The following is a 25948-nucleotide window of genomic DNA, read 5'->3' as shown; positions in this document are numbered from 1 at the left end:
ACTGAACTTATGAAATTTTAACAATCTTAATTAGTTAATGAAATTCTACTGTGTATCAAAAACCACAAAAAGACAAGTAGGATCATCCCAAGAATGCAAAGATCGTTCAATAGAAAAACCTATCAAGTGGAGGAGAGGGTGGATTTGTTAGTTTCAACATGGAAAGAAATCTGGCAGTATTTAAATACTCATTTAAACCTGGCAGTTTCATCTGAGTACACAGTTCAAAGAAATTTTCATGTAACAGACCAGAAACAATAATATTTACCAGTCTCAAAGGCAAGTTGGATATCCACCATATGGTGAATGTAAACCATGAGTAGTGAGGAGCAATGGACAAAATAGATAACAAAAGTATAAAGAAAACAAGCAAGATCTGCTGAGATCTGTAGTACAGTACCAATTACAAAAGTGAGCAAATATGCATGGTTTATAGCACATGCATTAAACATGTTACAAAGAGAAGGGAAAAACAATGGAGAAGAGGAACCCCAAATGGACCAGTAACACTTCTTCCAGTGCCTTCAACTGACAATGAGGAGTATGATTAACTCAATCCTTTCTTTTCAGATTTAAAAGGGTTCAAAAGCTGATTCATTCATTAATCAATATTGCATAACTATTATATGAAAGACCCATCTGACATTTTACCAGACGTAATAAATACCTTAAGGAAAAAAAAATCAATAGTTATTCGAACATCATCATCATGTTAAAATATAAACTGTCAACTTACAGTGTCCACCTCCCATCCCTCCATAATGGTTGGAAACAGCAATCAAATTATAGCGGCAAGGACCTGCATTTGGATTAATTAAGAATTCCGACATATCCAAGTCACTGTTTTTTTAAAGAGAAATGAAGTTAGTGTTATGTTTTCCCTAAATATAATAAATTCATTTTTTTTCTTTGAAATGCAATGAATTCTATTCCCTTCTGCCAGTGTTGCCTCTCTCCATATTTTTCACCAAAGAAATTATCAAGAGTCAAGTAACTCATTATCATTTAGACCCAATGAATTGTTTTTATTTAATCAACTAATTTATTTATTTTGGTACTGGGGATTGAGCATCAGGGACACTCACTCAACCACTGAGCCACATCCCCAGCCCTATTTTGTATTTTATTTAGAGACAGGGTCTCACTGGGTTGCCTAGTGCCTCACCATTGCTGAGGTTGACTTTGAACTCGTGATTCTCTTGCCTCAGCCTCCCGAGCCACTTGGATTACAGGCATGTGCCACCATGTCCAGCTTTTTATTTTAAAATAATTTTTAGGAATGATTTATACAGCAAAAAATAAAGGGAGAGTGAAAAACAACTTTCTTATGAGTTTTTAAAAATTAAGCTAGACACTAGAACATCAAGAATGTCTGTAATCCCAGCTACTCAGATGCTGAGGCGGGATTGCAAATTTGAGGTCTGCCTCAGCAACTGAGTGAGATTCTGACTCAAAATAAAAAATAACAAGGACTGAGGATGTAGCTCACCTAAGTTCAATTCCCAGTATCTATCAATCAAGTCAATTGAAGACCATTTTTATTCCACATTTTCCTGATTTTGATAACCTATAGACCAGAAATGGGCAGCACTCTTTGAATGCAATTGACTGTTCATAATCATATATGCATGAACTTGGAACACACCATCTTATAGTTTATTATTGTTGTTCTTACATTTGCATCATTTCTGGTTGTTGTTCTTATCCTCACATCATTAAAAAGCAACAACTCTACTGGGAGTGTAGCTCAGTTGGTAGAGCACTCCCCTAGCATGTGTAAGACCCTGGGTTCTAACCCCAGCACCCCCGCCCTGCAAAAGCAATAATTCTAACTTCCAAATATACCTATATTAGAATCTAGTTTTCTTGCATTTACATTGTCAAAATGCTATATTCTTGAAAATTTTAATGGCTCACAATTTTGATAAATAACCTTTTTCTTCCTGCTCAATAAATGGAATGAATAATTAATATTTTCAGTTTTTTAAAATCACCTATATCCTTTCCAGTCCCTTTTGTATACACACCTGCCTTCAGCATTTGTCCACTTACTAACTGATTCAAGTAAGTTTTGGTGCACAAATATCATAAAATATGAAAGAATACTGTCACATGTTCTTTTTTGCAATACAGGATAATGCCAAGCTCTTTATTACAAAATATTGTGTGATGAAGTCCTTCCTGCTGCATGACTAAGTGAATGAGAAGTGAATGAGAATACAATGTTCCCTTTTTTGTCCTGAATTCTTAACTGTGTTTAGTAAAAGCTAAAAAACAAACAAACAAACAAAAAGAGACTATGAAGATGGTTTCCAGACTTTGTTATACCTTTTTACAAGTATGATGTCATACTATGCAACAAGAAAAACTGAAGGATAAATGCATATAGGGATAATTTATTTCATTATTAAATCAACATTCTAAGCAATTCCATTTTTCTATTTTTATAATATTTTAGTCATTTAAAAAATTTAGGAATAATTGATGAATAATGATAAAATGAATCCTAGGAAAAACAAAATTGCTAAGTCCATAAAAAATCTTATAATTATAAATGGGGTCAATGAACACATAAGGTAATGCAAGACATAGTGAGTTATATTTATTTAAAAAGAAAATATTCACTTTTGTTTTTGGAAAAATCTCTAGGAATAAAAATCGTGAAATATCAACCCTTAAAATGGTTATATCTACTCAAAAATAAATTCAAATCTTTTACTAAGATACAATGACAAAAAGCATCAAAATAAGTTTGAAAAAAGTTAGAATGCTCAATGTTTATTAAGTACAATTTAACTTACTTGATAGGAAAATCAACTAAAGTATCCAATTTATCTCTCATGTAACGACTGTATGAAAATCGCTTGAGATGTACCACAAGTACTGGAGGAAGGGACCATAAATCCAATTTCTTTGTGGCTTGCTGATGTTCTTTACAATTTGGACAATACCTAAAACCAAAAAGAAATATTTAAAAGTTTGACAGAGGTATAAATGGCTAGCTCCATTAACAAAAATAACAAGCCAAAACCCAAGGGTGGGGGGGGGGGAACCCTATATTTTTGTGAGCAATTATTTTAGGAGTAATATATACCAGTCTAACAGCAACTCCTCTTTATTTTCAATACATTTTTTAAATAAGTCTAACCATTATAAACTAATACGCAAATAAATATTCAAATAAATGATGAGGGCTAGGTTACTTACATTTCAGTATGCTAAAAAAGATATGAACCATGTAACATAATATTACAAATGTGTGTTGAGACATAGATATCAGAAAAATCTCAAAACTTTGGACTTTAATGGAATGATATCACAAAATAATTTCCCTAAAAAGCTTTTTCCAACACAGCTGAAACTTCTTAGGAAAAAGGTAATTATAAATAGTAAAATGACTATTAGGGAAAATATAGTAATGAGATTAAAGCTAATGATGGGATAATACTTTTGGAGATATTCCCATTCCTTTTAATAGACTATTACATTACAGAAATTTATAGCAATAAGAATATTTAGTAATCATTTTTTCAACTTGATGTACCACATACTTCAGAATAAAGCCTTAAAGAAAATAATTAGAAACAATTATTTAACTTTGTCTCTTACCAGGGATCTTCAGCACCTAGCTTTTCTTTTGTTGTGAAAAGTTCAATACAGTCTTTTAATTTCACAAAGGGTTTTTTAGGAGGTTTATATTCCACGCTTTCATGTTTTTCAAAATCCTAAAGAGAAGTATTTCTTGAGTTAAGAGAACAAATGAAACAAAACTCATTTTAGTGATACCATCTTACTATGAATAATAATGAAAACTCCTAAATTTTCAAGAGAATCATAAAACTTATTTCAGCTGAGATTTTTATCATACTTTTTAATAACTCCTAAATGACCTTCTATAATTAAAACATGTCAACAAAAAGCATGTTCAAAACCCCTCTAGTTGAAAAAAAGTTTGTGACCAAATTTTTAATGGCAAAATATAAACTAATTTCAAGGAAGCAGAAAGTGTACAAAAGAGTGTGATTAACTCTAGCAATTAGAATAAAGTAAGCCAAGAAAAGGTAAAGAAGCAGTGTTTGAGTGATAACTTACCTCGGCAGCATTTTCATCAAAATATCTTTTTTTCAATTCAGGATCCCAATCCAAAGCAAGAAAAGATCTTTCTAAGGTGAAAAACATTTTTTTTCTTTAAAATTCAATGTGTTTTACAACTAAAATTTGTATATTTTAACATTACGGTATATATAAAAATAAACAAGGAGCAATTTTTTCTACTTGCACAGATGATTAGGACAAATAACTGTTTCCAAGCCTTTAACAATGTGAGATCAAAAGACAAAAAGATACAAAGCTGAAGCATGAAGTTAAACCCTGCTTTAGTAAACACTTGCATGTTTTAGCGTACCTGGATATTAAGGCCTTTTATTTAACATTTTAAAATAGATAAATGGTATTTTTCATGGTTGGGCTGAATTTCATGGTTTTTATATTTTAAAAACCCCACTTACTGAAATTTGATGCTCAAGTCATTTTTCACAAAAAATACTTACCATCTAGCCTAAGCTGCCTATCATCAAATCTTATATGCCTTGTATCGTCTTTGATGTAGTTGATATCGGTATTGCCTAAGTTGTTGAACTGGAATGTAAACAATCGTTTTTTGTGTCCCGTGAGTTGACCTTTGCAAGTTTCCTCAGTACATAATCCATTTTCAGAATCATTATCTCCTCCAACTGAATCTTCTGACTGACTATTTTCATTCTCTGAGGGAAGTTCTTGATCCTGGCTGGATTCATCATCTGGTTCATCTGTTTCCATTTCACCTAGTTTTAGATATTAGAGATCTTTAAATAAATCCAGTGTTAACATTTCTGAAATAATTATTTTACCTAGATTTACAGATGGTTTGTTTTTAGTTCCTTAATATCCATTTTTTAAACTTTTTCTCTGAGGCAATAATCCAAGTGAAACATTTTAATAATTTAACAGGAAAGTCTTACTTGGTGAACCTTCTTCATGTATGCCATTTGGGCCATTCCCATTAATATTTTGGTCTTTACAGCAATGCAGGGATCCTTCAGTTTCTTCAGTTTCAGTAGATATTTTGACATATCGGCTTAATAAAATCAGAAATCAAACAAGTTCAATTCTACAGAGATCTAAAAACTATTTTCCACTCTACCAATAAAATGGAGCTTTTCAATGCAATAACAGTGGTTATTTGGTAGATTTAAAAATAAATTAAAACTCAAAGCTTACAATTCCATAAGTAGAATTAATTGTGTTTTATTTGTCTTTATAAAAAGAATATTTTCTTACTTCTAGAGTGTTATATCTGTCTTTTATACATTAAAGTTTGTGGCAAATAATTTCTCAACTTTAAAGTATTATAAGATTCCCATTTAAATGATATATATGTTATTGCTAAGAAAGCTTGCTTTTATATAATGTGAACATTTTTAATAATATTTTTTGTGGCACTAGTGATCAAAATGAGGATAATGTGATCTTTATGTATGAGTCATGAAACTACAATAATTAGGTATACAAGAAATAATACTGAACATGTCAACTATAAAAAAATTAAAAAGGATCAAATGGTGTTTATGATTACCTTATATAATTCAAATCAAGATTTTTAGGAAGGCAAAAAATGGACTATACATTGTGAATATTTACTCTTTTAAGACAATTAGTACGAGTTCTTGAGCTAGTAGTATGCATAAAGATATGAGACTTTGCCATTTGTTATGATTCCAGAGTGTACACATGTATCACAGTTATTGATAATACTGGGTTTAAAATAACCTCAGTAATGCATTTTTTCATGATCATGAAAGTAGATGACTATAACCTGATTTTTAAATTGCTACCTGTCTAAACAAAGTTGAGATAATGTTCAATTACATTCTGGTAGTTCCTTGCATGTTTACTTTTTTACCTGTATTTCATTCCCATGCTTATTTTATTGAAGTAGAATTGTCTGGCACTTACCACATTCTCAAAAGGAGAAGATTATAGAGTTTATCTTCAGTATTGTTTCGTGGGACAGCCATAAGAAAAGGTTGACCAAAAAGTGAAGAACCAGTATGGTGGGTATAACTTGAGTGTCTGAATTTTTCTCTTAGGCAAACAGGAATAATCACATGTTCTGTATCTTCTGTCCTATTGATGTTAATTTCAAACCTATAAGAACACAATGGACCATAAACTCTCAAAATCTTGTTATTTTTTTTGATTATTTTCAAGTAATACTCTGCACAATAAATTTCATACTTACACATAAATATCATCCCGTTCCATAATACTACTAAGGTTTTCATCCATAGGGAATATTCTGTGAAATCTATGATTGTATATATCAGTAACTATCATCTAAAAGGAAATAAATTTCTATTAAGCTGGTTTTTTAACACCGAGAAACTAAACACCAATTTAAATTCTTCAATCCCAGAAACATCTTACCTTATCTGCCGGTACTCCTGACAAAGTAGACAATGCTGTGCAAAGATCTAGTATATTTCCAATTTTGGGGACAACCACTTTGTACTAAAAAACAAAAACAAAAAATTGTAATGAACTTATTATACTGGGAAAAAAAACACTGAGTAGATGAGACTGACCTCATGATTGTTTTCTTACATTCATTTGGTATTCAGCATTTGGCTTATAATGTCTACCTCCAATCTTGCCATTACCCTAGGAGATAATGTCCATATAGATGATTCATCCCACCCCTTATTTTTCCTCAGTTTCTCAATTCAAAGATCTATCCTTGCATTCAAGTATAGTCAACTTCCTGGACCTTGTCGCCACGTGAATCTGCTTTGCTTCTGATACCTTACACTAACTACCACTACCTGCTTCACCTGGAAACATATTCTTACCTATTCTTATCTTTTATAGAGATTTCTAGTCCTTATGACACTCAGATTTTCTCCCTACTGTCTTCATGCACTTCCATCCCGACTCCATATTCTTCATCAATTCAATCATTCCATTATAAAACCTTTAACCTCTATTACTCAGTTCCACTCTTGCTGAACTTTCTCAAAGCAGTTCAGATAAGCTGCAGAAAACTCCCCAACTTCAGATGCCAGTGAACTTCAAATCCACAGTCTCAACTGATCCTTAACACTGCCCAGAAACAATTCTCTGAATCTTATTTGCTGTTTTTCTCATTTCAATTACTATTTAAAATATTCACCATTACTTAGGCCTCCTATTTCACTGTATCTCCCTTCAGAAGAACATCTATTTTACTAAGAAAATGAAGCTGCCAAGTGGTAAAAATCTGTAACTTCTAGTTCCCTTAAAAAATTACCTGAGGACATATAGGTTGTTTTTTTTTTTTTTTCCTTTCCTGTCTCTTGCAATACAAGTTAAGTGTTTTTCTTCCCATTAAGGGAGAACCCTAGTTTATATGCTCTGAATTCTATCCTCTGCTAAGACCTAAATCTAGCAACTAGACTTTCCTATTATCTTGACTTTTTTGCATAAGCACTGGAATACAATAAACATCTCAAAAAACAAAACAAAAATAAAAATAGTCCTTCATTGCTTTCCCTTATTTCCCATGCTTTATAAATGACTTTATTAACAATATTCTACACTGACTATTATAACTTCCTTATCTCCCATTCACTTCTCAACCCATTTTCTGGCTTTTGTCTTCACCCCTTTATTTAACCTATTGCCAACATTACCAAAACTACTACACAACTCACTCTTTATCAGACTCTATTTTATTGATCTCTATGTAGAATGACTGCTGACCACGCCAATCTTTAAAAATGTTTCTTTCCTTATGTAACACTACTTCTTAATTCTTTTCTATTGCTGTGATAATATTGTCTTAGAAGCTCTTCCATATTCTTTTTTTTAATTAAAATTTTTTTGTAGTTGTAGATAGACAGAATGCCTTTATTTTTATATGGTGCTGAGAACTGAACCCAGTGCCTCATGCATGCTAGGCAAGCGTTCTGCCACTAAGCTACAGTCCAGCCCCTCCATATTGTTCTTTAAAATTTTGTTCTTCGACCTCTCCTTGATTCTATATACACTTTTTAGACTAATGACAATATATCTCCATTTGCTTTGGCCAGTCCTGGATTAGACTCTTATCCTAGTATAATTATTAACAAAGGCCCTTTTTATTTTCAGGAGAGTTCTAGTTTAGATGATAAATCAGAGTCACTCTAGTCTTAAGTGATCTCATCCTTTTAAACCACCGACTACCATTCTCAAAGAGCTCACTACTCAATTTAAATCTTAATCACAGTCTTTCTCCTCCAGTGTGAATACATAAATTTAATGCCTATCAGATTACCACCATCTAAATATTCCTTCTGCATCTTGAAGTCAATGTATCCAACACTAATAGGTTATGTTATTATGTTTAATACTAAAAAGGTTTCTTCTTAGACTTATTCTTCTTATACATCCCATTAAAACAAAGAGCACCATTAAGCTCTCAATTCTCTAGTCCAGGAAACGTGAAATCATCTTTGAATACATCTACACATTTTCACTTCCTACATTCAAACTAGTTTTACAATCAAACTGACATACTGACACAACTTCAAGCCCTTGTCAACTGAACACTGCAAAAGCCTCTTATCTGTGGTCTTCATAGTTCTGATCTAAGTCTTTCCTATCTAATCTATGTGCTAGCCAGATTCTTATTTCTCAAACACAAATATAGCCATATAATCTCTATGCTTTTAAAGGTTTTTTAATAACCTTTAAAAGCTTTCCTAGCTTTAGGAAGAAGTCCAAATTTCCTATCATGGTATCAAACATCTTTGTGATACTCATTGGTAAAGTTCCTGCTTACCATATTTTTAGCTACTTATAAATTTTAAAAGTAGGGCCATGACTTCTTTTGTCTTCAGGCCTTGTACATGCCAATTTCTTGGCCTATAATATCTTCATTTCCAGCTGCTACCTACTTAAAATCTAATCATTCTTCATGATTCATCACACGTATATCAGTTTGTGCAGATTATTCTTTCCGTGAGCTCCTGTGGTACTGTCATACTACTTCTCACACTCTATGACAAACTTCTTAAGAAGTAGGATTAGAAACACTTTCATATTTCCAACCCCTTAGAGTATGAGAGCAACATATAATACATCCTCAATATGATTACTAATATAACCTAAATCAACTTCAGTAACAGGATGTTAGCTAATTTCACTTCCTTACCAGCTGATTAAACCATAGTGTTAATGAGGATATCGCTTTGTATGGAAGCTGTGTTTAAGAGGAAAAAAATGACAACAACAAAAAACAACAACAAAAATACCACCCCCATCCCTCTAAAAAAGAACATAAACAACACCCAAATCCAATTCCTGTGTTGATCGTGGACCTAACTCCCACAATTAATATTCTTGGTCACCAAGTGAGTAAAAAAGTAACTCAATGAAATTCACAATGCTGGAAAATGATTTAAAGCCAAATTACAGAAGAACATTCACCATATACCTTAAGGGCTAATGTGTAGCTTTAATGTAACCTGTCACTATATAACAGATTATTTTATAATATTAGCCTGGAAAAGTATTGTCTTTAACAAATGTGCTGAACATAAATAAAACATCTACGTTTTTGTTGTTGTTGTAATACATTTTTACTAATTTTTCATATTCTTTTGCTCCATTGGCATGTATTTGCAAAGTTACAAGCTAGTGAGGTAATGGTATAGTTTAACACTGATAGAACTGAAAATAATGTAGACAATTCTGCATTTACAAACAAATGAATAAGAGAGTACCTAAAGACAATATATTATTATCAAGTATGAACACAAAAAAAAGTGTAAAAAGTAAAAGCAGTACTTTGTTGGTCCTGCTTATAGATAAGGGTAAGTTCTCAGCACTACTTAACAAAATACTGATATAAAGTCACTAGATTTGATTAGTTCATGAAGGAAACATAAAGAAGCAGAAAAAAAAGGGTGAAATTTATATATGGGATTGTATTATTTGTTACAACTAGACTTCAGTTACCTTGAATGAAAGAACTATTTTTCAGAATGTTGTAAATATCCTTTTCTTGTTAAGAGTAAACTCAATTTCCTGCCTGAGTGGTAAAATCATAATTTTGTTCAGAGCATAACTTTCATATAGATTTTGTGACTATTAGGCACCAAACAAAGTTGAGCTACCTGGCTGGAACTCTAAGGATTTAGAGAAAACAATATTCTGAAGTAGGACCATATCTGCCTTGTTTAGTGAACAAAAACTTTATACTGTTTGTGCCTAATACAGCATTGTGAATACTTTTTTTTGGTGGGGAGGGATTCTGAGGACTGAACTCAGGGGTACTTTAACACTGAGCTACATTATCAGCCTTTAAAATTTTTTTCTAAGTTGTTCAGGGCCTTGCTAAACTGCTAAAAAGCTGGCCTTGAACTTGAGTCCTCCTATCTCAGCCTCCTAGAGTTGCTGGAATTACAGGTGTGTATCACCATGCCTTGCTTGTATACTGTTGCATTAACATACACAAATTAAGCATCGAAAACAAGATTTGTAAGTCTCCTATCTTCAAATAACTTATGGTCTAGGGAAGAAAAACAAGAGCAAATAAAGGTCAAAATAAAATTTGCTAAGTGCTGTTAACAGAATTTAGGGGAGGTAGGAAGAGAAAGGAGATACTTTCGATGGGAGGGGTCAAGTCTCAGAAAAGCACTGATAAAGAAGGGAGAAAATATAGGATTTTATTCACAAAATAGGAAATAGTTCAATTATAACACTACACTATGCAATCAAACATGATCATTAATGCCTACTACCAGTGATTTTGCATAGGATAAACAATATGTGATAAAATAAAGTATTAAAGATTAGAACATTACTGAATCAAATATTTTAATCTAACTAAATTTCCATTTCTCATTTTTGTAAGCTAATATTCTTCAACACTGTAAAACAATGTCTGTTTTCTTTGATGAGAAAAAGTCTTTGAGAATACTTTTTACATGACATCCTTCATCCTTTCAAGATTCTAAAAATTATACTAATTTCCAAAGTGTTAAGCTTATAGTACATTTACACTACACAAACATTATTACTAAACTGTGCTTTAGGATTCAACACTAATTTTTAATTTACATATAGTACTAGAGATTAAATCCAGGGCCTTGCACATGTTCGTCAAGTGCTTTACCACTGAGCTACATCCCCAGTCCTTTTCAAAACTTTATTTTGAGACAGGGTCTTCCAAGTTGCCCAGGCTAACCTTGAACTTATAATCCTCTTGCCTCAGCTTCCTAAATTGCACACACCACCAGGCCCAGCTTCAAAACTAATTTTATATAGTACTCAACACTATAATATTTGATAAAAAGTAACAAATGTACAGAAAATAATCACTACTTACCTGCATAGGTTTGGTAAGTGGATCCATTCTAACTAAATAAACTTCCAAGGTACGTTCTTTTTTCATGGGCAATGGAAGTGTCAAGTAACAAAAAGGATCAAATGTTACTGAAATCTTAGCACATTCAGGACAAACCAAAGTTGATTTGAAAAGGCCATGAAATATATCTACTATGATAGAATCGTTTCTTTTTAAATGGTTTTCCCAGGCTTCTTCAGCAACCACCTATAAAGAAAATAAGATCAAGTTATAGAGGTATTATAGAACTGCAACAATGCAGACAATAATATCATGAAACTTACTTTATCAGGCCTTCCATCAGCATCTTTCAATTGTATATATGGTTTTTTCCTAATTCTATTCAAATCTTCATGTAGTCCATCTAATAGGAAAGCTAATAGTTCTTGACAGTCTTGCTGTTGATATCCAGAGAACTGGGGTGCAAAACGTCCTACCTGTGTCTGTGAGAAAAACAAAACCATGAACTCAGCAGAGTCAGGATTCCTTTAAAATTCTACAGTTGATTCTTATTATTCATGGACTCCATATCTATGAGTTGCCTACTTGCTAAAATTTATTTTTAACCCTCAAATAAAATTAAAACACTTTAGCAGTCATTATGGATATCCTCAGAGAGGTGAAAAATTTGAGTCATCTAACATGCACATTCTCAGCTGGGAAACAAAGTGATCCTCTCCCCTTTTTGTTTTAGCTCTCATACTATATAAACAAATGTCTTTTTGTAGTTGATTTAGTGCTATTTTTTTTTCACACTTCTGTGCTGTCTTCTGGTTATTTCAGTGTTTAAAGAGCCCCCCATACATAGTGCTGAAGTGTTGGCTAGAAGGAGGCTGTGATGTACCTTTTGGAGAAAACATAGTTAGATAAGCTTCCTTCAGACATAAGTTACAGTGCTGTTGGCTATGAATTCAATGCTAATGAATCAACAACACATATTAAACAAGTTTTTTTTTTCCTTTTTTTGTTTTTAGTACCAGTGATTGAACCCAGTGGCACTCAACCACTGTGAACATCCCTAGTCCTCTTATATTTTATTTAGAGACAGGGTCTTGCTGAATTGCTTAGGGCCTAAATTGCTGAGGCTGGCTTTGAATTCACAATCCTCCTGCCTCAGCCTCATGAGCCATAGGAATTACAGGTATGCACCATCACACATGGTAAATAAGGGTCTTTAAACTAAAATACACATAAAACAAAATGACACACTGGTTGGTTGGTGAAAATGTGAAAATGTTACAACTAGAAGGTTTGATAGAATCAAAACCTATATTTTCCTTAGTAGCAACAGTTTAGTATGGTTATTCAGTGTTTGCAATAAATTTAAGGAATATAACTATTGTGAATAATGAAAATGTATATATACAAAATAGGAACATATATTTTGTTCTGCATTCCAGTATACATTCAATGAAGCTTGCTTATTTATTTTTTTTAGAATTTAACCTTTATTTTATTCACTTTTTTTTTTTTTAAATGTGGTGCTGAGGATTGAACCCAGTCTCACCTATGCTAGGCAAGCACTCTATTCCTGAGCTACAATCCCAGTCCTCAATGAAGCTTATTTAGGCCAAAACAGAACAGAACATGGACTCCTTAAAAAAATGTATAGATGAAAAACAAACAAAACCCCCCAAAATGTATATTGATCATTATGGGTCCTATATTTATTTGTTACTAATTGCCATTTCACTATTTGTCAAAGGAGTTTTCAGCACTCTTAATTTTTAGCTCTTGGTTTTCCTATTGCCTCTTCCTGTAAATGTTTGTCAGGCAGACAATAAAAGACAAGTTTTTATTCTGGCTATTATTATCATACAGATAATCATACATCTAAAAGAATTTTGAAAATAACTACTCTCTAAAATAGAGAAATGTTGACATGAGAAAAGAACAAGGAGAACATATAATAAAATATTGTACAAAAAATTGGGAAACACTGAAGACTTAAAAAATTTAGTAACATATTGCTTTGGGTCCACTGGGGAAAAAACTACAAATCTTTCAGTTTCTGTGTGTAAAAAGAGGAAGAATCTCACAAAGATAACAATAATATTTATGTTCAATTTTCCTAGTTTTGTAATACTATTTTTTGATTGGACTACAAAGAAATGTAATAATATAAATCATAATATGAGGGGCTGGCGTTGTGGCTCAGTGGTAAAGCCCTCGCCTAGCATGCACAAGGCACTGAGTTTGATCCTCAGCACCACATAAAAATAAAATAAAGATACTGTGTCCACCTAAAACTAAAAATAAATAAAAAAAATAAATCATAATATGAAAGAAGTCAAATATCAAGAGCCTGCATTTTTACATAAAATTTAAAGAGGAAAAAAAATCTAACAAAACTAATTGGAATGAGGGTTGTGTTGAGATGGTTTGTCTAGACTAGTCTGTCCAAATGTAGGGGTACATGATTTGTTAGTCGCTTCTTACTTTTTAGGAAGTAGTATACGGTTACTTAGTACATGTCCTACATGAATACCATTTAAGTTGATTGTAAAAATTATGGCTTATTATAATTGCTTATTCTTCAAAAATACATACTTTCTCATCCTACTCCTATTACAATTAATTAGGAAAACTTTTTAACACATAAAGCCAAATTTTAATTTAATTCTTGTTTGAATGAAAAATCATTTGTAATTTTACTGATTCTAAAAAGCAATCTATTCACAAATTTGAATAAACTTTGACTTTAAGAATTACATTGGAAGCACATTCATATTTAGTGACTGTTTTGCAGACTAGTTTTAATTTTTCAAACTCGCAATGACTATTGAAATACTCGAGTTCTTAGACTTTAATGAAATGTTCAAATTTATTTTTTTAAGGTTGTATAATATGAAATAGTCATGTAGATTTTTCAGAGATGTATTCTAAAATAACTATGCAAATAAATGCTCACTGCTATTTCTCTGTAGTAATTCTATCATACCAGTGTTTTTCTCAGTCTTTTTAAATTATTCCCCCCTCCTAAATCCTTTTTAGACTTTCTGAAAACTAATCACCCACTCTGTCATCTGAAATTTTATACCACAGATGATCTATCCATCCATCCATCCATCCATCCATCCATCCATCCATCCATCCATCCATACTGTACTCCTTTGAAGGGCTTATAAGTCATTGTGATAGCTACTATTTTTCATCCTTCTCTTCTAGGAACTAGTTTTTGCCCTCTTGGGGATGATATCACTCTTGTTGAGAATGTATTTATCATACTAACCTTAAATGCTCTTGGGGTGACGTAGCTAAACTTTCCAGACCACATTTGCTTGATCAGTTCAGCATATGATTTAGCTATTTCGCCTCTCATTCCTAAGGGATTGTCAAAATTCAGTTCTTCTTGATACTTATCATTGAGGAAATACTCAGTAAGTGGAGGTGTGTTGCTCAAACACTGCAAAGAATAAAATATATTTTCAAGTAAAAGTAACCATACACACACTTTTTTTTAAAACATGCTAAAATTAAAGGGAAACAAATTGTTTGCCACAGCAATCAGAAAAAAATAAGATGGTCTCTAGCACTAAGAAGTTACTGTTCAAATAAACACTGAAATGATGCACTCAACTATTCATTTCCCAAATTTCAAATAAATTATTTATAATAAATGAAATGTTAATATTTGTTGCTGTGAAATCTGCATTAATTTTAAACACAGCAAACTACCTGTTAACTGGGAGAGAAGCTCAGAGTTTTCTTTCCTTCTTTTACTTGATTGGTAGAAATTATGGATTGTCTACTCATCCCAGGAACCTATAAATTAGCCTGAGTAGGTAAAAACTAAGATAGAGTGCAAGCAAGAAATTAACTTAAAAAAAGAGGTTTAGCTGGCTCTCTGTATCTGTAGATTCAACCAACATAGATAGAAAAATACTTGGGGAAAAAAATTGTGTCTACAATGAATATAGAGACTATTTTCTTTTCAGTATTCCCTAAACATTACAATATAGCAGAAATTTACACAGCATATATATCAGGAATTTATGTAATCTAGAGATAATTTAAGACATATGAAAGGATGTGCATGGGTTATACGCAAATAATACATCATTTTATATCAAGGACTTGAGCATTCATGGATTTTGGTACCAATTACCATTGATACTGAGGGATGACTAAATTTACTGCTTCCACTATTAGTTACTTATCATTAAAGAGCAGCCTTTAAGCCTTCCGTCTGGCCAACTACCTTTATAAGGAATAGTATAAACTAGCTGAAACTGAGAAAATAAATTTCAGTTATGTAGACTCTGGGTAAGTGTATTCTCACTTTTTTCAGTTCTTGTTTTAATACAATCCAGTTTTCTTCTATGGCAAAATAAAAACTATGAGTAATTTAATTCTTCAACTCTCTCCCATTCTAAATAAAACAATATATTCTTTAAAAATAGATGAAAATTCAGTTTCCACAATATTTTATTTCAAGATAGAATAACTTTAAGCTGACGATACCATATAATTTGATTTTAATACAAATATTACTACTTAATTAATGAGATGCCTAAAAAATGCAGTGTCTGCTATAGACATATAGCCATATAGGTAATTAGTTTTTTTCCTTTTTCCCCTGCTGCAGGGAAAATATTTGTCTTGGAGTCAAATGACAAATTGCTACATAAGGAGCTAGTTGCTTGCATGTAAAATAGTAAAGACCCAGTTTGATGAGAACCTGGATTTACATTAATGGAAATTCAGTGTAAAACATTTAGTGTAAAACATTTTACTTTCAAAGTTTTTCAAAGAGTGCTTGCTATTAAATTAAATATACTCAGGGTGAAAGATTCAGTCTGCGGGGTTTTTTGATAACTCAGATGTTGTGAATTATAAACTATCTTTTTGAGCTAAAACTGTAAAATAAACTTATTCAACTTATACTCAGGTCTTTCAAGTAAATTATGGAGCTTAATTTTGTGGTTTCAATTATAAATCAATTTATGTTTACTCAAGTAATCACAGTATCTATTTAGGAATTTTCTATATTATAAGAATAATATTGTCTAAATTAGTAGTCTAGCCCCTAATCTCAAGGCAAAAAGGAGAACTACTTATAGTGCCATGAAATTTGTATTATCAGATTTTTATACAGTTAAAAATATCTAGGATGGGCTATACAGTTTAAGATCATTTACATATCACTTTCAGCGTAAAAATTTTTATTTATATTAGCAAGAGGAAGACAGAAGTAGGCTACAGTGTAGGAGGCAACTAAGGGAAAGGATATTATCCTTTCTAATTTCTTTTTTATCTCAACACCTCTCCTTATCTCATACTCCTCTGGAGTTTAATTTTCTCTTCTTTTTTATTATATACATCCTCTTTTAATTATAAACCCAAATTCAGTATAAAACTTTTAGTGTAAAACATTTTGGGAGAGGGAGGTCCAGGCAATCTAGAATACAGCTATAAAGAGCATAAATGCCATCTTATATCACCGAATTAGCACAGATAGGATCAATGTTAAAAGACAATTAAGTGAAGGGAGATTGAATAGCAATTTCCAACAATTATCAATTAGTTTTCAAGTCTTTATATTTGATCAGCTCAGAGTTATGATAAGAATATAACATATTCCACTACCATCTATTAATGCAATCATAACAACATAATTTACGTTTTACCAAATCTCAAAGAACCAAGTTGTGTAAATATAAATAATTCCTGAGTTATTTTTACTTAATTATTCACATATATCCTTATCTTGCAAAGATAAAAAGTTATTTTAGCTTTCATATATCATCAAGGGTGATTTGTTTTAATAATTTTGTTCATTTTTTTATGTGGTGCTGAGGATCGAACCCAGCACCTCACGTGTGCAAGGCAAGTGCTCTACCACTGAGCTACAACCTCAGCCCAAGGATGATCTTTTACCAAGTTACTTCCTTGCTACAAATTGTTTAATGGCTTTCCTTGCTTTCAGATTAGAATACCAAATCCTTAAATGGGTCTGTTGCCCACCTATGTACCCTCAATCTTTTGCCAATATCTTTTCTGTTCCACTTTATTGAGCCTTATTTTAGTTTACCTGTGGTTCCTTGACCTCTAAGCATCCTAAGTTTGCAACTTTAGCTATCTGAAAATGTACCTTTTTTTGCCTTACTTAATGTTTACCAATCCATGAAGATTCTGATATTGTGTCTGGGAAGCCTTCGTAATACTTGTTTCTTCCTGTATGTTTCCGCACTGATTTTATAATAAACTATAGCTTTAATTTTTAGTTTGTCTGTCTTGTCAAATGGTCTGACAAGGAAAGACAAACAAAATGGTCTGACAAATGGTCTGCCTCCAGGAAAGCAGGTACCAAAATAACTTTTATATTTACACCTCTAGCACTGAGCACTACTTCATTTGGCCCTTAGAATGTGTATAGTAAATATGTGCTTAATAAAAATGTTTTGGCCTATTTTTACTAATGCATTTATTTTCTCAGATTTACTCTTTTCTTTCAATGTTAGGTTCAGTTGCTCAATAATTTATTTTCAAATAAAATATTACTAGATGCAGCAAAAATATATTTACTTGTAATGAGTAATCTCAAAAAGAATCTCCAAGTACTTGAATATGAAACCAAAAGAAGGGCAATGCATGTTAAAAACGTCCACTCTTTATTTGATCTTTAGTTAATCTATGATCTGTTTTGCAATGAACTTCTGTATTTGGACTTTTTAGACTAGCATTTATTTTCACAGTGACACATGTTAGTTTGAAACTGATTATGATTCACTGTTAACACACTATTTAAGAAACACAAATTATTTTTTATTTTTTAGTTGTAGGTGGACACAATACTGTATTTTATTTTTATGTGGTGCTAAGTATTGAACCCAGTGCCTCACGTGTGCTAGGCGAGTGCTCTACCATGGAGCCACAACCCCAGCCAAAAATAATTTTAATGAGAAGTAATTATACAAATTACCTATGAAGATACCATAACTAGTATCTACGTTTTAGCTATTTAGTCCTAAATGGGCCAAAACAAGCCTCTTATTTCTGGAATTTAATGTTTTAAGAAACTCTCAAGCTACAATTATCTAACAATTTGCAAAAACACACATAAATATGGAAATTCAATAGTCAGTATAAATAAATAAATAAATAAATAAATAAATAAATATACACACACATACATACATACATACTAACACATAATTATTTATTTAAAAACTAAGGTGATGTCAGGCTTTCCTCCCTCATTTTGAAAATACCACTACATGAGGAATAAATTCTTGAAATAGCATAAGATGAAGTTAAAATATTAAAAATTTCATTATAATTTTTGGTATAAATTTCAAGACATATTTGGAAAAAAGATCAAACAACTAAAATATTTACATGCCCCGGGTGATGTTCTACTAGTAATCAGTACCACCATTCTGGAAGAAGAAAGTCAGTTTATTAAAATATTTTTATAATATAATTTGATTTGTAATACTTCATGTAACTCATTATTCAATCCTTTTTATGCAAGCTATCTTGAAAAGATGAAAATCTTTGACTACTGCAAGAAAACTGTACAATTGGACTGGCTGCCATAAAACACAGTGCTTTACAGAATAGTAATTTCTATACAGTTCAATAATAAAAACCATAATCAGAGTTAAGCTTTTCTACTATACAAGTATCATTTTCTATTAGATGAGACTGTCCTAAAACAATTTCCTTTCTTAAAGACACATATTTTAAAAGTCCTTTGTATGTAGGACATTTTCCTTTTAGTTTGTAAGATACTTTAAATGATATGATATAAAAGTCATCTAACATGTGTTGTGTCTATGTGAATATCTCTCTTATTCTCAATGCTTCTTGGTCTGTAAAATAACAAAACTCACCCTTTCTTAACAACACAATTGTTCTTAGCAAAAACTGAGAGTATGTATAAATATGTCATAAAAAATAAACATATAAACAGTATGATTTAGTTTGTGGATACACTGTAAGTATGCTATGTTTGTAAATACGTCCGAGTTTTAAACATGTCTACTAGTCTCATGTTATTTGGAGCTATGTCTCTTGTTAATTTACTGAAGTCAACTCTCTGACAAAGATGAATGTCAAAATCTCAGTGCTTTGGGAGAACTAAATCTTGTACTTCAACTCTAATAAAATGAGTTTTACCTATAAAGCAATGTGACTGATCATAAAATGCTTTTATGTTTAAGCCATATTTTGTTTCTATCATTATTTGTGCCTAGAGTTGGTCTTAAAATTTCAACTCATTTTGTCAAACAGCATGTTACAATTAAAGCAGTAACCAGACAGAATAAAAAGGTTCTATACCTACATTCCAACTCAATGCAAAAGTTAAAAAGTAAAAAATTTCTATTAATGAATAGGTACTATTAACCAGGTAAAGTATTTTTAATGCAAGTTTATTGTGTACAAAACTGGCAAGAGCACTTGCAGATTTAGGGATTAAAAAACGAAATAACATGTTTAGTAGATGGTAGGCTTTTGGAATTTACTAATTTAGCATTTGTGATAGAATGACTAAAGGTAAGGTTCAGGAAATAAGCTACTATGAATGAAAGGCTGTTGATCTACGTAGAATGGTAAGAATGGTTGGTGTATGCGCAAGCTAATCATTTAGTGAGTAGAGACTGCTACGTATCTGTTCTTTGAAGTGGCTATGGGGTTCTTCTCTACATGCATTTTATAATATATATGTATTTCACATTATAAATTTCAAGTTTAAGATTATCCTTGTATTTGAATTATGAATCTTAAGATATATGCCTTAGCTTAATGTATTAAGACTGCACCTTCACATGTATTCATTCCTCTCCTTAGAAATTTCTTCCCCTGTAAGAAATTCACACTTAAAATTCTTTAAATTTACTTTAGCATCTTCTCAAAGTTACAAGTTCCTCAGCACCTCAAAAAACAAAAAACCAGCAACCAAACAAACAAAAACTAATATTCCATCATCAGGGCTAAAACTATACCACCTTCAACTTACTTATACGGCAGAGTCCATGTCTTATAATTTACACCTCAGAATTTAGCACAGTACCTGACACATAGCTCAATTAAAGTGTGTGAGTAAATGAAAACTTGTACAGTAGAGAGACTAAGAAACATTCCTCAAGTAAGAAAGCAATCGGAAAACAACAGACTAAAAAGGACATCTAAATTGACCCATTATAACTCTACACCAAAATTCTACAAGTTCAAAAATAACTATAGTCCAAATAATACCTGAGAGATTTCCTTAGTAGAAGAAAATAACTACTGTATATACCCCACATATGTGTGTGTGTGTGTGTGTGTGTGTGTGTGTGTGTGTGTGTATATATATATATATATATATATATATATATAAGATAACTCTGTATAAGTAAAAGATAAGTTAAAAAAATATATTTTGAAATGCAGTTTTTTTTTCTTTTCCCTAAAATCTTCACCCTGGAACTAGACATGAAAATTCTAAAGAGAATTCTCTTAAATAATCAGATGTCTCATCAAAAGACATTCTGCTGTTATGGTTCAAATGTATACACACCTTCATCCACTGCAACCCTGAAGAACTGTTAAAAAATAATAAACATTCAAATTGTTCATAAAGTATTAATTCTTCATAAAAACTATCTAGTTACAAACTTCCTTCCTTAACCCAACATCCTAAAACTTTAATATATATGGGAAATATAATTTTCTTTTATTGTTTAATTGCTTTGAAGATGCAAAGCATCTTACATATTTTCTTCACATACACATGCACAAAACTTACTGTTCTTACTTTTTGAAAGTAAAAGACTTAGTCTTTTACTATATATGTTCTGATCACTAAGATTGATATTTCTAAAAAAATAAGTAACAAGTAAGAGTCTCAATTTTGTATTTCACTATAAACTTCAATGTAGATTTTGTTGTTGTTGTTGTTTTAAACTGATGAAGACAAAGTCCTACTATATAACCAAATCTCAAGTCTGTAATCAACATATTTTAGGAAATGAATAATTAATAGCCATCCCATAACTTGTAACGAACTGGAATTTCCCCAGTACCTGGAAAATAGCCAAAGTAATCCCCTTCAAAAAGAGAAAGTTGTCTTTTGTAATGCTGAATATGAACCACTCCCTTTCTGTTCAGGTGCTCCAGAAGCCCAATTCTCAAGTGATCATGTATGCTCACTATTTAGTAAACCGGTAACTAGAACAGGAAAGAAAACAAACTTAATTTTTGATTACCTAAAGTTTTTGAGTTGTGCAACTCATTCTGTAACTGATAAAAATGTAATGCCACTCACAACCCTTTAAAAAATAGCTACACCTTCAAACTGACCAAACGTAAAAATAAAAACCCAATCTAAAATAAGGGATTCATTCTTATTTTTATGACTTAAAAAATAAAACCTAAAGTAATTCACAGTAAATGTCATTTTAGAATACCCTCAAATATGTTTTTCCACCCTGAATTTTAAGGTTAGACGGATAAAGAATTTTTAAATTTGCCGGTTGTTTTCCAATTTGTCATGAGAACAGTATCAGTATTCTGAAAAGGTACTGCCATAATTTAAAAGCATTCTATTAATATTGGGATACTGGCATTAGTTTTGTAAAATTCAAAAAACCAATCAAACCAAAACAAACCAAACCAAAACAGTGGATGATACTAGAAAGTCTGATGTAAGATTTCACAATGGAACTAAAATATAGGCCTGTGCCATCATCAAATAGATTAAAAAATAAGCTTTCTGGTAATTTAATGATCTTATTTTTTGTTATTTTTTTTTCTAGAAAAGTCAAATCTCATATGAGATTTGAGATTAATTCTGAAGATCTCCAAATATTTTGTGAGAGTAAACAAAATTATAGCTCTATCTTGATTTACATTTTTATTCTTTGAGCTTTTTAAAAAGATGGAGATAATTTTCCTCTTATCTATTTTTAAAAACTTTTGCTGTGTTTTCTTCTCTATATAACTAACTGGTAAAATCAAGAACTACATACTCTAGATGCTGTTCTATCATTTTTATTTAATTACTCATTCCCTAGGTTTAACAACATGAATAAAATTAAAAGTCCCACTGTTTCCCCTTCCTTCAAATTCTATGATATATCTTCTTTATATGTTACTTGAATTCAATGAAGAATTATTATCAAAGTTCTGGGAAATACGAAAAATGATGGGATACACTTTGTTGGTTAGCAAAAAAATGTCAATCCTTTCCCCCTCATCTATAGGATTGAGGAAAACTAATTCTAAGTTTGTCAAAAAGATTACCTTGTAATCCTGCAACTATAGATGTCCCTGTTAAAAACGTCATGATTATGTAAAGATCACTGATTTTCATATTGAAAGCTGAAAGAAATTGGACAGAAGATCCTTTGTGATAAAGATAAATTTGAAAGTTCTGGCTATAAATTATTATTATACCAACAAAGCTATAAGCTTCAGGTAAGGTGTATTTAAATCAGGCTTTAGACCACTAGACTATGACAGCAATTCTGATTTTTAAACTATTTTTTTACTTTTTAGCAACAGACTATGACTGATTTTATGTTAAGGTATTCACTTTATGGAAAGCATGCTAAAACCAAATGGTTCTATAATAACATTAAGAAACAATGTTAAGTTACATCTATATTTAAAAACTAAAGTTTATAAATAATTTTAATATTTTAGAAACCATCTCTTAGCCCATTAATAATTCAAAACAGGCTCACAATGAAATAAATGCCAATATTAACTTTTTGGCAGGCAAGATAGAAGTTTTAAGGGAAAAAGATTCTTTATGTGTCCATACATACAGTCACATGCACACACACATGCGCACGTGCACACAAACGTACGTAATATTGGTATTCAATCCCTTGCAGATAATATTCAATAAAAAATGTTTTCAAGTAACTGAATATTAAGAATTATATGATTTATTAATCTTTAATTCTCTTGCAAGGGCATATAAGAAGGGGCAGCAGAATTTTTTTTAAGTTTTACTGACTTATTACATTCTAAATAACCAAGCCATATATTTCTTTGTCATTTCATTACACTAGGCCCATAACTGATAATAATTAAGCTGAAGTGAAATAGAAATTTAAACATCATGTGATAGCATGAACTATGAAGATGTCTATTTTCATAATCTGAAAACTTCAAATTTACCTAATCACTCAACAAGTATTTATTAAGAAAAGATCATTATTTCAAAAGCCTCTGAAAGTATATAAAATATGTTCTAAAAGGATTTTCTCATATGATTCACTGTAAAATTATTCAAGGAACTATTTTTATTGCAGTGCTGGTATGACCTGTCAAATTATGACTAACATGGTGACCCAATCCAAGTATTATCAGATTTCTTGGACTTTCTATGTTGGTATTTTTTTCAGTTGCAAGAAGTTTCAGTTTTTAGTTGTTTATTACATACTTTAATTCTTTTTTAAATTATTGAGTTCTTTTGGAGTTTAGGCAGCTCTAAAAATATCATAAATCTGGTACAGGTTGAATTCCAAACATTTCTGGTAATAATTTTTCTAATTAGTGTTTCTCAAAACATTTGTGTTGGAAGGACTAATTTTTTTTTAATTACTTAATCAAAGATTGGTACTTTTGTGTACAAACCAGTAGGAAAATTAAAACTAAAAAACAATATACAAAAGCCAAGTCTGATTTTTTAATTAGATTTAATAGCTATAAAATTGCTCTATCAGATTGCTATAGAAAATTTTAACCATTTTCAATTTCTATAGTTATTTCATTTGATCAACACTGGGAAATCCACAGGCAAATCATGAGAAACAATGTCCTAATATACATCAGGCATTATACTAAATATAGGGGATATAAAAAACCAAAGACAGCTTTTACTTTCATGATTCTGTGTAATGGATATTTTGTCTAGGAGGAAGGGATAGAAGAAAAGGGGGAAGTATAGGAAAGACAACTAAAGAAGAGGTAATAATATGTGCAAAGAGTTTTGAAACTTAATGAGTTCTAAGAATTGAAAGTAATTTTGGGTAAAAAAGTAATCAGGATCTGGTATGAATTTTATTCTTCAGAGGATGGTAAACAAACTTTAAACATATTATAATCACATTTTTCTTTTCAAAACAATGTATTTGGAAGCAGTGTACTAAATGGGCTGGAAGAGGATAAATAATGCAACAGGAATGACTTGGCATATATTTTTATAGTTCACCTTAAAAATGCTGAGTATTGGAATAATGTCCTGTTGGAGGAAACAATGGATATAACTGCTATTTAAGAGTGAAAATAACTTTGGATAAATCTCATGTTTTAACGTGGGTTACTGGGTGGACAATTGTAGTTACAAGAGTAAGTATAAGAAATAAAGAGGACTGGGACTAGTCTTAGTAAACATGTTTGAGTTATTTGTAGGTTATATCTGTATCAATGTCCATTTAAAAGATTCATACTGGAGGGAAACTGAGGAGGGAGAATTATGGATGAGACAGCTTCAGGATTTGCCAGTGTAAAAATGGACGTCAAATTCTCAAAGGTAAAGGGGCTACAGAAAACCTAGCAAACAAGGAGGTCAAGAATGACCTTTTCAAAATTTCTATGGAGTGGTATAATATCACAATGACAACATGAGTTGATATTTATATACTGTTTACTATGCATCAAGCACTTCTTAAACAATTAAATTTTCACTTTACTGATGAAGAAACTAGGAAGTTTCTTATTCAATGTCATACAATTTGCCAATGACAGAGCTAAGATTTGAATCCAAGCAGTCTGATTTCAAATCCATGCTTTTACCTATCCTGCTAGGCACTTGATAGATTTAAATAAGATGTGGATTGAAGAAAAATAAGAAAGCAGATAGAAAGCACAGACTATTCTTTACAAGGTCATGGATCCCCCTTGCACCACTCCTCATTTATTAAAAAAGACATGTATATAAGCTGAAAGGAGCAGTAAAAATGTGAATTTAAAGGAACAAAGAATGAACAACAACGGAACAAGTTTTGGGGAAGGTAATGGAGCTTCCAGAAAGACAGTGATATAAATGTGGCAACAGAAATTTTTTGTGCAATACTCAATATACTGTATACTATTAAGCATAAGAGGAATCTCAAAGTATTTTTTTAACTTAATTACTAGTAATATTTTTGTCAGAAATTTATTTTAAAAAGATTGATTTCTCCTGGTAAAGCATATTATACTTTAAAAAGCCCTAGGCATTATTCATAATGCATCAATTATATATCAAATCTAGTATGCAAGTGAGGCAGTATTGTCTGGTATATACGAAACCTGGTAAGCGAAGCATTATGAATAAGCATTACATATAGCTCAAAATATTTTAGGTACACCTCTTTTTAGAGCTTGCATACATGAAAAAGCATCAACAGTTAACATGTAGGAAATTTAAGTATGTATTTATTGAATGTATGAACAATGTTTTTACTTTGATAAAACAGATTTCTTATGTATAGATTTCTATGGTGAAAAAAATATGTAGAAACATACATAAGCTATAACGATATAGTTTGTATTTCTGGTAATTCTCTGCTATTTTATGATCAGATGAATAAAATATAAGTCATAATGGATAGTTACATA

General features: G+C 31.3%; 1 protein-coding gene across 3 annotated transcripts in view; it reads right to left on the bottom strand.

The window, feature by feature from the left end:
- Window positions 1–736: 736 nt before the first annotated feature.
- LOC124107713 (ubiquitin carboxyl-terminal hydrolase 15) overlaps window positions 737–25948 on the bottom strand; it is a gene marked incomplete at its 3' end in the record, with an annotated part of 108825 nt that continues 83613 nt past the window's right edge. For all 3 annotated transcript variants that reach the window (XM_046465878.2, XM_046465879.2, XM_058585995.1), the window contains 12 exon segments: window positions 737–840; window positions 2802–2951; window positions 3610–3725; window positions 4093–4163; window positions 4551–4823; window positions 5001–5116; window positions 5995–6186; window positions 6281–6375; window positions 6466–6549; window positions 11387–11611; window positions 11689–11847; window positions 14637–14810. In XM_046465878.2, the coding sequence (XP_046321834.1) occupies window positions 737–840; window positions 2802–2951; window positions 3610–3725; window positions 4093–4163; window positions 4551–4823; window positions 5001–5116; window positions 5995–6186; window positions 6281–6375; window positions 6466–6549; window positions 11387–11611; window positions 11689–11847; window positions 14637–14810 (1759 nt within the window).

The sequence above is a fragment of the Marmota monax genome, unplaced genomic scaffold (assembly GCF_021218885.2).
Source record: "Marmota monax isolate L192 unplaced genomic scaffold, Marmota_monax_Labrador192_F-V1.1 WCK01_AAM20220418_F8-fsc00304, whole genome shotgun sequence".
Classification (NCBI taxonomy): Eukaryota; Metazoa; Chordata; class Mammalia; order Rodentia; family Sciuridae; genus Marmota; species Marmota monax.
Note: the sequence above shows the minus strand (reverse complement) of the source record. Positions and strands in the feature narration are given on the sequence as shown.